Source organism: Myotis myotis, unplaced genomic scaffold (assembly GCF_014108235.1).
Source record: "Myotis myotis isolate mMyoMyo1 unplaced genomic scaffold, mMyoMyo1.p scaffold_m19_p_1, whole genome shotgun sequence".
In the NCBI taxonomy this organism is placed as follows: domain Eukaryota; kingdom Metazoa; phylum Chordata; class Mammalia; order Chiroptera; family Vespertilionidae; genus Myotis; species Myotis myotis.
This window is the reverse complement of record NW_023416313.1, coordinates 71957746-71971936: the sequence shown is the minus strand read 5'-3', so window position 1 is coordinate 71971936 and position 14191 is coordinate 71957746. Positions and strand designations below refer to the sequence as shown.

General features: G+C 42.5%; 1 protein-coding gene across 3 annotated transcripts in view; it reads left to right on the top strand.

The window, feature by feature from the left end:
• Nucleotides 1-13615, top strand: part of SLC9B2 (solute carrier family 9 member B2) — a 57640-nt gene extending 44025 nt beyond the window's left edge. The window contains exons 10-11 of one of the 3 annotated variants that reach the window (XM_036341022.1): nucleotides 5969-6105; nucleotides 10711-13615. In XM_036341022.1, the coding sequence (XP_036196915.1) occupies nucleotides 5969-6105; nucleotides 10711-10932 (359 nt within the window). In that variant the 3' untranslated portion in view covers nucleotides 10933-13615. The remainder of the gene's footprint in view (nucleotides 1-5968; nucleotides 6106-10710) is intronic. The other 2 variants (XM_036341014.1, XM_036341032.1) reach the window with 2 other exon arrangements.
• Nucleotides 13616-14191: the final 576 nt, after the last annotated feature.

Genomic DNA, 14191 nt, shown 5'->3' with positions numbered 1-14191 from the left:
TGTGTACCGGTCTTTATTTTATTTGAGCTCTCAACAGCATTGGGAGATCTTTAAGGCACTTTTTACATTGAAGTCTGAAATTATATTTTCCAGAGCCTTCTGAGTCCTCCTTTTTAAAAAAAAAAAATGTTTTTATATATATACTAGAGGCCCAGCGCACAAAAATTTGTGCACTTGGTGGGGAGGTCCCTCAGCCCGGCCTGTGCCCTCTTGCAGTCTGGGACCCCTCGGGGGATGACCACCCGCTGGCTTAGGCCTGCTCCCCGGGGGATTGGGCCTAAGCTGGCAATCAGACATCTCTCTGGCAGCCCGGCAGCCCTCGGGGATGTTCACTTGCCAGCAGGGAGCAGACCCAAGCTGCAGTCAGACATCCTTAGTGCTGCTGAGGAGGCAGGAGAGGCTCCCACCACCACCGCTGTACTGGCAGCCATCAGCCTGGCTTGTGGCTGAGCAGAGCTCCCCCATGTGGGAGCACACTGACCACCAGAGGGCAGCTCCTGCATTGAGCGTCTGCCCCCTGGTGGTCAGTGTGTGTCATAGTGACCAGTCATTCCCAGTCTTTCTGCTTTTAGGGTTAGTTTGCATATTACCCTTTTACTATATAGAATAGAGGCCTGGTGCACAGGTGGGGGCCGGCTGGTTTGCCCTGAAGGGTGTCCTGGATCAGGGTGGGGGTCCCACTGGGGTGCCTGGCCAGCCTGGGTGAGGGGCTGATTGCTCTTTGCAGCTGGTCACACCCCCTTCAGGGTAGGGGTCCCCACTGGGGTGCCTGGCCAGCCTGGATGAGGGACTGATGGCTGTTTTCAGGCTGCCTGCACCCCCTTTAGGGTGGGGGTCCCCACTGGGGTGCCTGGCCAGTCTGGATGAGGGGCTGAGGGCCGTTTTCAGGCTGGCCTGTGACTGAAGCTCCCAGCCTCTCCTTTTTTTTCTTTTTTTTTATTCTGGGATTTATTTACCTTCTATAATTGAAACTTTGTTGCCGCTCCAGCTCTGAGGCCACGGCCTGCTGAAAGCAGGTATCTGCAGTTTGTTTAGCTTCTATAATTGCAACTTTGTTGCTTAGAGTAGCGCTCAGAGCCCCGCCGCAGCAGAGAGGAAGCTTTGCTTCCTCCATCACTGGAGCAAGCAAGCCTCCTGCTCGCTTCAGCTGCATGGCTGCCGGCTGCCATCTTTGTTGGCGGTTAATTTGCATATCTCACTGATTAGCCAATGGGAAGCATAGCAGAGGTACAGTTAATTTCAATCTTTCTCTATTATTAGATAGGATTTTTTTTTATTGATTATTCCTTTACACTCATATATATGTGGCTTAAATGCTGCTCTTTATCTAAGTTCTTTCCAAAGGTTCTATGCTACTTACCCTACATCACATCTCTGAGCTCACCTACACTCAGTGGTTTTGATTATGAACTACATACTTCCAAAATCTTTATCTCTAAATCAATATATTCAGTTGCTAATTGGATATTCCATTTATAAGTCCTACAAAATTTCAAACTCAGTGTGTCTAAAACTTTCTCATCATCCTCTCCCCAAACTTTTAATGTTCCCCTTTGAGAGTGGTATCATTTCTTGTACCTTATACTTCAGACAACAAATACTTTGGAAAATTTACCATCATGGGAGAAATATTAGTACCCTTCAATAAAGAGCCACATAGCTTTTCTATAAAGAAACCATATTCACAATAGATTCACAATAGATCCCCAGCAATGTTTACCTGGTGTTTTACAGCCTTTTAAACTTAAGAAAGTTTATCCTTTCTGAATTTCTTTTTTTTTCAACTGTAAAATAAGAAAAATTACCCCACTGGTTGTAAGGATTAAGAAAAGTAATATACTTAGGGCTTAATACAGAATGTGGCACAGAGTAAACACTTAACAAATGTTCCTTTAAAAAAAGCCACCCGAACAATCAAGGCTTAACTACAACAAGACTGCGCACAAAGACCACTAGGGAGTGCACCAAGAAAGCATAAAAAATGCGGAGACAAAGAAACAGGACAAAATTGTCAATGGAGGATATTGTGTTCAGAACCACACTTTTCAGGTCTCTCAAGAACTGTCTAGAAGCCGCCGATAAACTTATTGAGATCTACAAGAAATCTAATGAGACCCTCGATGTTGTGACAAAGAACCAACTAGAAATTAAGCATACACGGACTGAAATAAAGAATATTATACAGGCTCCCAACAGCAGACCAAAGGAGCGCAAGAATCAAGGCAAAGATTTGAAATGCGAAGAAGCAAAAAACATCCAACCGGAAAAGCAAAATGAAAAAAGAATCCAAAAATACGAAGATAGTGTAAAGAGCGTCTGGGACAGCTTCAAGCGTACCAACATCAGAATTATAGGGGTGCCAGAAGATGAGAGAGAGCAAGATATTGAAAACCTATTTGAAGAAATAATGACAGAAAACTTCCCCTACCTGGTGAAAGAAATAGACTTATAGGTCCAGGAAGCGCAGAGAACCCCAAACAAAAGGAATCCAAAGAGGACCACACCAAGACACATCATAATTAAAATGCCAAGAGCAAAACACAAAGAGAGAATCTTAAAAGCAGCAAGAGAAAGAAACTCAGTTACCTACAAGGGAATACCCATACGACTGTCAGCTGATTTCTCAACAGAAACTTTGCAGGCCAGAAGGGAGTGGCAAGAAATATTCAAAGTGATGAATGCCAAGAACCTACAACCAAGATTACTTTATCCAGCAAAGCTATCATTCAGAATTGAAGGTCAGTAAAGAACTTCACAGATAAGGAAAAGCTAAAGGAGTTCATCACCACCAAACCAGTATTATATGAAATGCTGAGAGGTATCCTTTAAGAAGAGGAAGAAGAAGAAAAAGGTAAAGATACAAATTATGAACAACAAATATGCATCTATCAACAAGTGAACCTAAGAATCAAGTGAATAAATAATCTGATGAACAGAATGAACTGTTGATTATAATAGAATCAGGGACATAGAAAGGGAATGGACTGACTATTCTTGGGGGGGAAATGGGTGTGGGAGATGCGGGAAGAGACTGGACAAAAATCGTGCACCTATGGATGAGGACAGTGGGGGGGGTGTAAGGGCAGGGGGGGTGGGAACTGAGTGGAGGGGAGCTATGGGGCGGGGAAAGATGAACAACTGTAATAATCTGAACAATAAAGATTTAATAAAAAACATAAAAATAAAAAATAAAAAAATGAAAAATAAAATAAGCCATCCTATTATTTACCAGTCACCTTAGCTATGCTTTCCTCAGATCCAGTAACCTGCAGCAGCCTTTGTCACAGTCCCTTATTTTGCAAATCAGGATGAACTTATCTCTATCAGCAAAGGAATTTAAAGGACTGAATGAAGTACTGTACATGTGAACCAGGCCTAATGGTCAGTCAGTGTAAACACAAGTGCAGTAAGACACAGGGGCTGATAAACATTATGAATATCACCTCTGTTCTTATACTCTGTAACGACTTCTCAACCATTATGATGAAAATACTGATTTTCTCTTCTTCTTTCTCTTTTACCAATATATTTATACTTCACTTACCTTACAGTATATTAACTGGTTGTTTATGCTTCTGGTTTCCTCTGGCTTAGAAGTACATTGAGGCAAAGTCTGTACATTATATATATACTAGAGGCCCGGTGCACAAAAATTTGTGCACTCAGGGGGGGGGGGGAGGGTCCCTCAGCCCAGCCTGTGCCCTCTCGCAGTCTGGGACCCCTCGGGAGATAACGACCTGATGATTTAGGCCTGCTCCTGGGTGGCAGAGGGCAGGCCCAATCCCTAGGTGCAGCCCCTGGTTGGGCTCAGGGCAGGGCCAATTGGGGAATTAGGGCGCCGCCCCCTGTCATGCACAGAGCAGGGCAGATAGGGAGGTTGCGGTGCCACCCTCATTAACGCTCAGGGTAGGGCCGATTGGGGGGTTGGGGCACCGCCCCCTGTCACACTCAAGGCAGGGTCGATGGGGAGGTTGTGGCGTCACCCCCTGTCATGCACAGAACAGGGCCAATCAGGGGGTTGGGGTGCTGCCCCCTGTCACGCACAGAGCAGGGCCCATCAGGGGGGTTGGGGCTCCGTACCCTGTCGCGCACAGAGCAGGGTCAATCAAGGGGTTGGGGAGCTCCCCCCTGTCACTCACAGAGTAGGGCCGATGGGGGAGTTGGGGCACCGCCCCCTGTCACACTCAGGGCAGGGCGGATCAGGGGGGCTGGGGCGCCACCCTCTATCACCCACAGAGCAGGGCCGATCAGGGGGTTGGGGCGCCGCCACTGTCACACTCAGGGCAGGGCCGATGGGGAGGTTATGGCTCTACCCCGTCACACACAGAGCAGGGCCCATGGTGGGGCGGGGGGCGGGTTGGGGTGCCGCACCCTGTCACACACAGAGCAGGGCTGATCAGGGGGTTGAGGCGCCGCACCCTGTCACACACAGAGCCGCAGGGTGATCAGGGGGTTGGGGAGCTCCCCCCTATCAGGCACAGAGCAGGGCTAATCAGGGGGTTGGGGCGCCCTCCCCTGTCACGAACAGAGCAGGGCGGATAGGGAGGTTGTGGCCCTGCCCCGTCACACACAGAGCCGCAGGGCGATCAAGGGGTTGGGGAGCTCCCCCCTATCAGGCACAGAGCAGGGCTGATCAGGGGGTTGGGGCGCCTTCCCCTGTCACGAACAGAGCAGGGCGGATAGGGAGGTTGTGGCCCTGCCCCGTCACACACAGAGCCGCAGGGCGATCAGGGGGTTTGGGCGCTGCCCCCTGTCACACTGATCCCGGTGCCGGGAGGCCTCTCGGCTCCGCTGATCCTGGTGCTGGGAGGCATATTACCCTTTTACTATATAGGATAGAGGCCTGGTGCATGGGTGGGGCTGGCTGGTTTGCCCTGAAGGGTGTCCTGGATCATGGTGGGAGTCCCCACTGGGGTGCCTGGCCAGCCTGGGTGAGGGGATGATGGCTGTTTGCAGCTGGTCACACACCCTTCAGGGTGGGGGTCCCCACTGGGGTACCTGCCAGTCTGGGTGAGGGGCTGAGGGCTGTTTTCAGGCCGACTGAAGCTCCCAACTCCTCCTTTTTTTCTTTTTCTTTTTTTTAATTCTGGGCCAGCTTTAGCTCTGGCTCCAGCTCTGAGGCTTCTGCTGCTGAAAGAAGGTATCTGGTTTGTTTCGGTTCTATAATCGAAACACTGTATAACTCCAGCTCTGAGATCCCGGGCTCGCTGAAAGCAGGTTTCTGGGGTTTTATTTAGCTTCTATATTTGTTACAATGTTTCTTAAACTGCAGGCTCAGAGGCTGGCAAAGCAGGCAGGGAACATTGGTTTCCTCTGTCACTGAAGCAAGCAAGCCTCATGTTCGCTTCAAGCTGCCTGGCTGCCGGCCGCCATCTTGGCTGGCAGTTAATTTGCATATCTCGCTGATTAGCCAATGGGAAGGGTAGTGGTCGTACGCCAATTACCATATTTCTCTTTTATTAGATAGGATTTTGTGTAGCCAGTACTTAATCCAAATCCTGTCATGCATTATTATCATTTAGTAAATTATTGTTGAATAAACACATGGGAGAAAGTGTAGTTTTTGCTGTAATGCGTAAGAGAAATAACACTCAAATCTCTTTTGCAGAAAATCAAATATGTTTAATTAAGTCTTCATTTTATTCTAGAGAAAATACTTTCTTTTAAATAAATGGTCTGATTGATCCTTAATGCAGGTGTGGGCAAAAGTAGGTTTACAGTTGTAATACAAATAAATAATACAATAATTAATAAATAATAAGCTGTGTTTCATGTACTTTCAACTGTAAACCTACCTTTGCCGACCCCTATATTAATATTTTGATAAATTATACCTAACCATTTTTGTCTTTTGAATTTTTTAATAGATTTATATTACTGCTGTTGATAGTATTTTGAATCAATAACTATGAGATTTGATTTCTCCCCCAATATTTCATTATGTCTAAAAATTGAGTATTTCTTACAGGCCTTTGTGTTGCCACCTTGGGCATTGCAGTATTGATACGAATTTTGACTACATTTCTGATGGTGTGCTTTGCTGGTTTTAACATAAAAGAAAAGATATTCATTTCTTTTGCATGGCTTCCGAAGGCCACAGTCCAGGTAATGGTAGCTAAAGAATGGCTTTACAGTTTAACTCCCGTTTCTATTTGATACCTTGAAATTTTGAATGAAAGAGCTTAGTGATTTGTAAAAAGAGTTTTACTCATCTATTCTTTAAAAGTTTTATTTTTGGTATATTGATTCCTTAAATATGACAGCTCATTTAAATTTATTTAGATCAGTGGTTCTCAACCTTGGCTGCACATTAGAATCACCTGGGAATCTTTTTAAAATCCTGATTTCTGGGCCTCATCCTCCGGAAATTCTGTTTCTTTGTTACTAATGTTGTGGCCCCATCTCATTACAAAGAAACAGAATTTCCGGAGGATGAGGCCCAGAAATCAGGATTTTAAAAAGATTCCCTGGTGATTCTAATGTACAGCCAAGGTTGAGGACCACTGCTTTAGAGTATGATTTGCTGCAAATATAATATATTCCTAATTGTATCACATATTTTTTTTATCACTGAGGATATGTTTTTTTGTTTGTTCAATTGTTTTATTTTAGAGAGAAAAAGGAAGGGAGAGAGAGAAACAAACATTATGTGAGAGAGAAACATCCATCAGCTGCCTCCTATACTCAACCCCATCAGGGATCAACCTGCAACCTGGGTATGTGCCCTGATCAGGAATTGAATCCACGACTTTTCAGTGTACAGATGATGCTCCAACCAACTAAGCCACACTGGCCAGGGCTGCATTGCATATTTTCTAGAGTAATTATAGCAAATGAGATTTAACTGTTCCATCCCTGATTGTTTTCCAGTTATTTAAGTATCTATTTCATGAAATGAAAATCAAATGTTCATACTTTAGGTATTTTGGGGGGATGTGTATGCTCTGTAACTACATGCCAGATGTTGTACAGTTGTGGGCTTAAGTATTATTTCAAAAAAGTTTTTTCTTTCCATCAGACTTTCAAAGATGTCTGAGATATAATGGCTAAGAATACTGTGAGGTTAATATAGTGCAATAGATACAATAGTTTCTCCCTCAGTGTCTTCAGCTTCCACACTACTTCTGGTAACTTTAGTAAATAAATGTTAAAAGAATCCCTCTAGTAGCTTTGATATGAAATATTTGTTTCTAGCACCAAAACCAGTTTGGCTCACTGGATAGAGTGTTGGCCTGTGGACTGAAAGGTCCCAGGTTCGATTCTGGTCAGGGGCATGTACCTTGGTTGCGGGCACATCCCTAGTGGGAGATGTGCAGGAGGCAGCTGATCGATGTTTCTCTCTCATCGATGTTTCTAACTCTCTATCTCTCTCCCTTCCTCTCTGTAAAAAATCAATAAAATATATTTTAAAAAAGAGAAATATTTGTTTCTAAACATTAAACTTTAAAAGATGGCACCTTCCTGTTATCAAAGAAAAATTTAAAAAACAAGATATATTATCTAGGAATATAGATAATATTTGTGTTGAAGAATGTATGTTCTGTGAAACAAGTATTGTATAGAATTTTCTTTTTTCTCCCTTTGCCACAGCACAAGACTTTTTATACATTTTTTCTATATTAGTTGTTTTTCAAACTTTTTTGTTCATATGATACTATAAAAATATACTTTAAATCACAATTCAGTATACATATACACTCCCAAAGATACACATACATACACATACACACACAAAAGAGAACTGAAAGAGAAATATACAGTTGACCCTTGAGCAACACAGGGGTCAGGGGTCAAAAATTCATGTTTAACTTTTGACTCCCCCAAAATTCAGCTGTCCCTCTGTATCAGTGAGGGATTGGTTCCAGGACCCACCTGTGCTTACCAAAATCTGAGGATGCTCAAGTCCCTTATATAGGGTGTCCCAAAATTCACGCAAGATTTGGAATTGAATTGAATTGAATTGCAAATCTTGCGTGAATTTTGGGACACCCTATATAAAGTGGTGTAGAACAATGCATACACTCAGCCCTCTGCATCTGCAGATTCCCAACTGCAGGTGGAAAATGCTTTTTTTTTTTCCACATGCAAAAGAAGTTGATCCTTTTAAAAAAAAAAAAATACCATATATAAAATTAACATAAAACAGATAAGATCTAAACATCAGAGCTAAAACAAGAACACTTTTGGGGGGAAAAAACACAGTGGAAAATCTTCATGACATTGCATTTGGAGATGATTTCTTGAATATGACATCAAAGATATGGATATGGCATCAAAAATATGGGAACAAAAGAAAAATAGATAACCAGGACTATGTCAAAATTCAAATCTTCTGCGTATTAAAGGGCACTGTCCAAAGCCAACTTCAGTTCCTGCCCTGGTGGGTCTTATAGTTTAGCGAGGCAGACGGCTCCAGACAAGTGTGGCGCATGCTCTGAGAGGGACATTGTAGAACTGAACTACAGAGGGTGTAAAACTGCAAACTCCTCAGGGGAGACCCGCAGAGCAGTGCAGCCATGGGCAAGCTGGACAGGTTTTCTGTCTCAGCTTTGTGTTATAGTCCCTGGGGCAAGGCTTAAGCAATTCGGGAAAAGATGCTTATGTAACTCTTTTGTAGTTGAAGATTCATTTTTCACTTGTCCTTAGAACAGAACACTGCTGGTCACCTTCTGAGTCCTGCACCATCAAATGTTGGTTTGCTTTCTGTGCCATCCTCTTCGGCTGGATAATTCCAGATCCTTTCACTTTTCTGCTTTAAGACCCTATGGCAGCGGTTCTCAACCTGTGGGTCGAGAGCCATTTGGGGGTCGAACGACCCTTTCACAGGGGTCGCCTATAGTGTAAGCCGATAATGCCTGCCATGTGGGGGTGCTTGGTGTAGGCGATCCTGATTCACTACTAGTCTCATGTGGGGCTTTCGATAAGGATCCAAACTGGGCAGGAGAAATCCTGCCTCCACCCAGGGGAAGTGTCTTGAAGGCCCCCCCTAAGGCCCCCATACCTGCCTCCCACACCACCCTGTCCTCCCTTAAGTCTGGGCTTCGGAGAGCCCTGATTTGGTCTGCACTCTCAGGCGGACTCTGCGGGCGTGGGTGCGCCCCCAGAAGCTGTTTTCAGTCATGGTTAATTGAATTCACAGTTGCAAAACCTAGAGATATGGAGGGCTGGCTGTATATTTATTGAAAAAAATTCATGTATAAGTGGACCTGCAGAGTTCAAACCCGTGCTGTTCAAGAGTTGGATATATATCATCATGTGTGCAGTCCTTTCCAAGAATTCATGAAACATTGAATTAGTTATGGTACCAGGTAACCTGCAATAACAAAGAAGCCTCAATACAGGGACTAAATTAGATAGCTTTTTTCTTTCTCACCAGCAGTCCAGCAAGGGTATCCCAGAGCTGGCAGGGTGACCACTGTCCTCAGCATGTGCCTTTCAATGAGTCCAGCTTCCATAATTTCTCACCCAGTGGGAAAGGGGGAAAGAATAAGGTACAAGTGTCTATTTGTTTTCAGGGAACAGCCGGAAGTAGCATTTATCACTTCCACTCACTTCTCAGTGGCCTTAGATACAGAGCTTCATCTTGCTGCAATGAGGGCTGAAAAAAAGTGTCTGTATGGACAGCAATGAGACCAGCTAAAACTCAGGAATTAAAATAAGGAAAAAGGGACATTCAGATATTTGTGGTCAATTAGTAGTCTCTGCCATTGTGTCTCATGCACACTAATATTTCCTCTTCTGTTTCACTGTCCTAGAGGCTAACGTGTTCAGTGGAATAAGGGGAAAACCAGGTAGACTGATATATGATTTTCCCATATGCACTAATACTGTATTTTGCCTCTAAAAGGAAAACAAGAAGTTTTATAAGATTTTCCAGTAGATAAACTTTAAATGAAACATTTCACCAACCCTGAGCCAAAGAGTTAACCAAATACCTAGTTTTGAAGGTACTACCACTTCCAAGTTTCATGATGTTTAAAAATTAGTTTTGATTCTAAAACAATACATATTCTTTTTTTTCATTTAAAACTTCATCATCTTCCAGTAAGTATCACTACATATTTTTTTCATCTTGTTCTTTCTTAATTCCAAATTCCTAAAGATGAAAAATTGAGATGCCCAGTAACTTTCCTCTTTAGTCAGAAGAAGTTTAATATAAAGAATCATGTTATAATTAGCTAAATCATGAGTCTGTGTTCACCTTGTGTTCTGAAATATATTTGCCTGATATTTTTTGTAACCTTACCTTATGCAGAGAGGTATAGATGAATCATCATTCTTTCCCCATGCAAAGGCAGGGGCAGTTTTCAAACAATCAGAACCAACTTCAGTATACTTTGAAAGAAGACTTACTGAACTTTCTTAGTTGAGCAAAAGAATAAGCAATTTTCCGTAGCTGGTTTGGCTCAGTGGATAGAGTGTCAGCCTGTGGCCTGAAGGGTCCTGGGTTCAACTCTGGTCAAGGGCACATCCTGGGTTGTGGGCTCGATCCCCAGTAGGGGGCATGCAAGAGGCAGCCGATCAATGATTCTTTCATCATTGATGTTTCTATCTCTCTCTACCCCTCCCTTCCTCTCAGAAATCAATAAAAAATATTTTTTTTAAAAAAAAGATTATTTTTTTAAAAGAATAAGCAATTTGTTTAAAAATAATTGACCTTCTATGTGTTTATCTTATTGTGTTTCCAAATTTACCTTTAAACTTTTATAGGCTGCAATAGGATCTGTAGCTTTGGACACAGCAAGATCACATGGAGATAAACAGTCAGAAGAATATGGAATGGACGTGCTGACAGTGGCGTTTCTGGCCATCCTCATCACAGCCCCAATTGGAAGTCTACTGATTGGCTTGCTGGGCCCCAGGCTTCTCCAGAAAGCTGACCATCAAAATAGAGATGAGGAAGTTCAAGGGGAGACTTCTATACACCTTTAGAGGTGAAAGGAAAGAATGCTGAATATGATGATTAGAAAGCTGCTAACAGAGGCTACTTTTATCAAGATGAATCCTGAAATATGTAATGTGTAAGCTTAAAATGAATAGAACCAAAAGTGTGACTATTTCTTTAAACAGCATTTTTAGCCATTACCCTTTCCATGTGGATGGTGATGTTCTGCATCTCCAACCTGATCTCTCTACCTTATTATTTTTTCAAACACCCCTTCATCATATATCTCAATTTGTACAGGGGCATATACACTTGAATGTGCTACCACAATTTAAAATTCACCTGGGAAAGACCAAGTTCGGAATCCTGTTCTGCCAGCCAACAGCTTTCTCCGACTCACTGTTAGTCACAGCTTCATGGTGCGTGGTCACCCAGCTTCTCGTGTGCTGAGTTGGTTCCTTTTTTTTTTTTGCTCATCTTTTCTTTTTTGTTTTCTACTCTCTTTCCCTGTTAATCTGCCTCACCTCCACTTCTACCCCTTTTATTAGAACAGATTCGTCCTGCCAAAATATTAAAGTACACAAAGCATCTTCATTGGTTCTTCCTCTTGCGCTTTCTAGACAACAGAAGCCCTTGTCCTGACTCCTAGGTGGCTACACAGAGTCCCCCTTTCAGTGGCGCCTCTGGGTTTGCCTCCCCCTAAAGAGCGCCCTGTCCAGCCCTTTCTTATTTGTTTCAGGCTCTTCCTGTTCTCAGGTGAGAGGTAACTCATTTTCAAATCTGTGCCAACCTCATAAGTTGCTGTAATGAAGAAACAAACAAACAAATACCAAGTAGAAATGTATTTGTGTGTCATGAAACTGACTGGCTGATTGATGCTGACAGGGTTCCTCTGCTCATGAGGTAACTCAGACCCACCCTCTGTCTGGAGGCTCTGCTCTGCTCAGGACACAGGTTAAAGATGGGTCTCCTTTCTAGCCCTCAGGACGAAGGGAAAAAGGAAGTCCAAGGCAAGCAATTTGTTTTTAAGGAAGTGGCAGGAGGGTGGACACACGTCTCCCTTACATTCTATTGGTGACAACCACACCAGCTGTGAGGAGGCAGAGAAGCATTCACATTCCTACCAGGAAGGAAAGATCAGATTGGGGAGCCAGAGGTGCCTTTGTGCTGGCAGGTACCATCACTTGGTCACATAGTCTTGCATTTTAACAAGGGCTTTCACTCTTTAACTAAAAGAGTGACTTCTGTGGCTGGAATTTCAGACATTGGGACATGCCAGCAGAGAGGATAGTAGAGGAAAAATTCATCTGCATGGGTCACACTGTATCCTACTTACTCAACTATCTCTGCTTTTGTGTATCACCCATAAGTGCCTTTATTATTGTTGGTCAACTCCTAGTTGCTAGGATAATCATGCTAAAATACTGTTTGCAACTTTTGTCATGTTGTTTGTATACATAAATAATTTATTACTTCTTGTCATATCCCATCCAAACCATTTAACCTAGAATTCAAAATTCTATCTAACCTTGAATTATATAATATGTAGTAAATGAGTGGATTATGAATATTCTGATTCCACCAAAGTGATCTGTGTACAGCCTCTCCGTGCCCCTTCTCCCATGATGTTCACCTCCATTCAAAACTAGCTTAATTTGTATTCAGCTAACATACTATAAAATCATAACAGGCTTCATTTTTATGTCAACCTGATTCTGATTACTCTGTGACTTTGGTTACTGTATTCCCTTACTGTGTATGTTTTCAATTTGGACTGAATTTATACCAAAGTTCAGATGGATCTTTCAAATTGAACTTCATTGGTTAGGTGCATCTTGGTGGTAACACCATATACTAAATGCTCTTGTGTTTCTTCTTACAAGGGTACTAATTTCATCATCAGGGCCCTACCCTTAGGTCGTCATCTAAACCTAATTATTCCCCCATAGGCCCCAACTCTAAATACCATCAAAATATGAATTAGCAGGGAGATGCAGAGGACACAGTTCAGTTCAGAGCAGGGGTGTCATACTTCCAAGGATGGCGCTAAACAAACATTGAAAATTCTTGTTCTTCAGTGCCCTTTCTATGCCTATAGTCAGTGTCATTCATATCACCTCTGAAAAGTATTTTTTTTAGATAGAATTATTAGGTTTCAGACCTTTATTCTGCTTTCACATTTCAGTGTTTTTCTCTTTGGCATTAACGTCAAATAACCTTGATTGAACTTGGGTGTGCTCAAAATTTCCTGAGCCATACATTTGCAAACAATCTCATCCATTACATTCTTTAAAAATAATATTTGATTATTTTTTCTGATTATAAAATAACATTTCAATTACAGAAAATTTAGAACACAGGAAAGTACAAGAAACAAAACTGAGACTACTCTTAGTGTAAATACCCATTTTATTCAGATTCTTTTAAATTTTACCCTTGCAGTTCTGAAGAATGTGTTATTTTCATAAAGATATAGTCTCCATTGAATTAGTTGGGCCAAAGTTAACATAAATGCATACATTTGAGTTTTGTGAAGATATATATATTGACGACTTTTTATTGTATATAATGAATGTTAAGCCTTCCAAAAATTTTTATTCACCTGTTCTAATATTCATTTTGCAATAAATAAAATAAAAATCCTTGCCATCGTGGAGCTTATGTTTTAAAATTCATCCATTCACTCATTCAAATACACTTAAAAGCATGTTTGCTACATGCCAGGCTTTATGCTAGCTACTGGGGAATACCGTGATGAACAAGGGCTCTGTTTTTAATGGAACTTGAATTCTAGTGGGTGGTTGAAACTTGGGAATACAGATGTAAATAAGACATTCTTGCTCTCAAGAATCTTACAAGGAAGTAGGAGATGTTCAAACAGCTGTAATCCAAGTCAATGAATGATTCAAACGTGTTCTCAAAGATCAAAGATGGTGGTAGAGTAGGTGAATGTTACACTTACCTCCTCCCAGGACCAAACTGGAATTATAACTAAAATATAGAGCAATCAACCTGAATAACCAACTAAAGACTAGCTGAAGAGGAGTCTTAAAACCAAGGATCTAGAAAAGAAACCACATCAAGACTGGTAGGAAGGTCAGAGGTGCAAAAAGGGCTGGCCCTGCACCCATAGGTGGCAGCTGAGCTTCTGGAGGAATATCTCAGCTATAGGGGTTCCCCATAGAGGCCTCCAAGCCAGACTCCCCAGCCCAGAGCACTAGAGCCAGAAAGAGGCGCCCATATAACATCTGGCTGTGAAAATCAACAGGAAGACAGACCAGCATGGCTCAGCAGGTGAGCATCCAC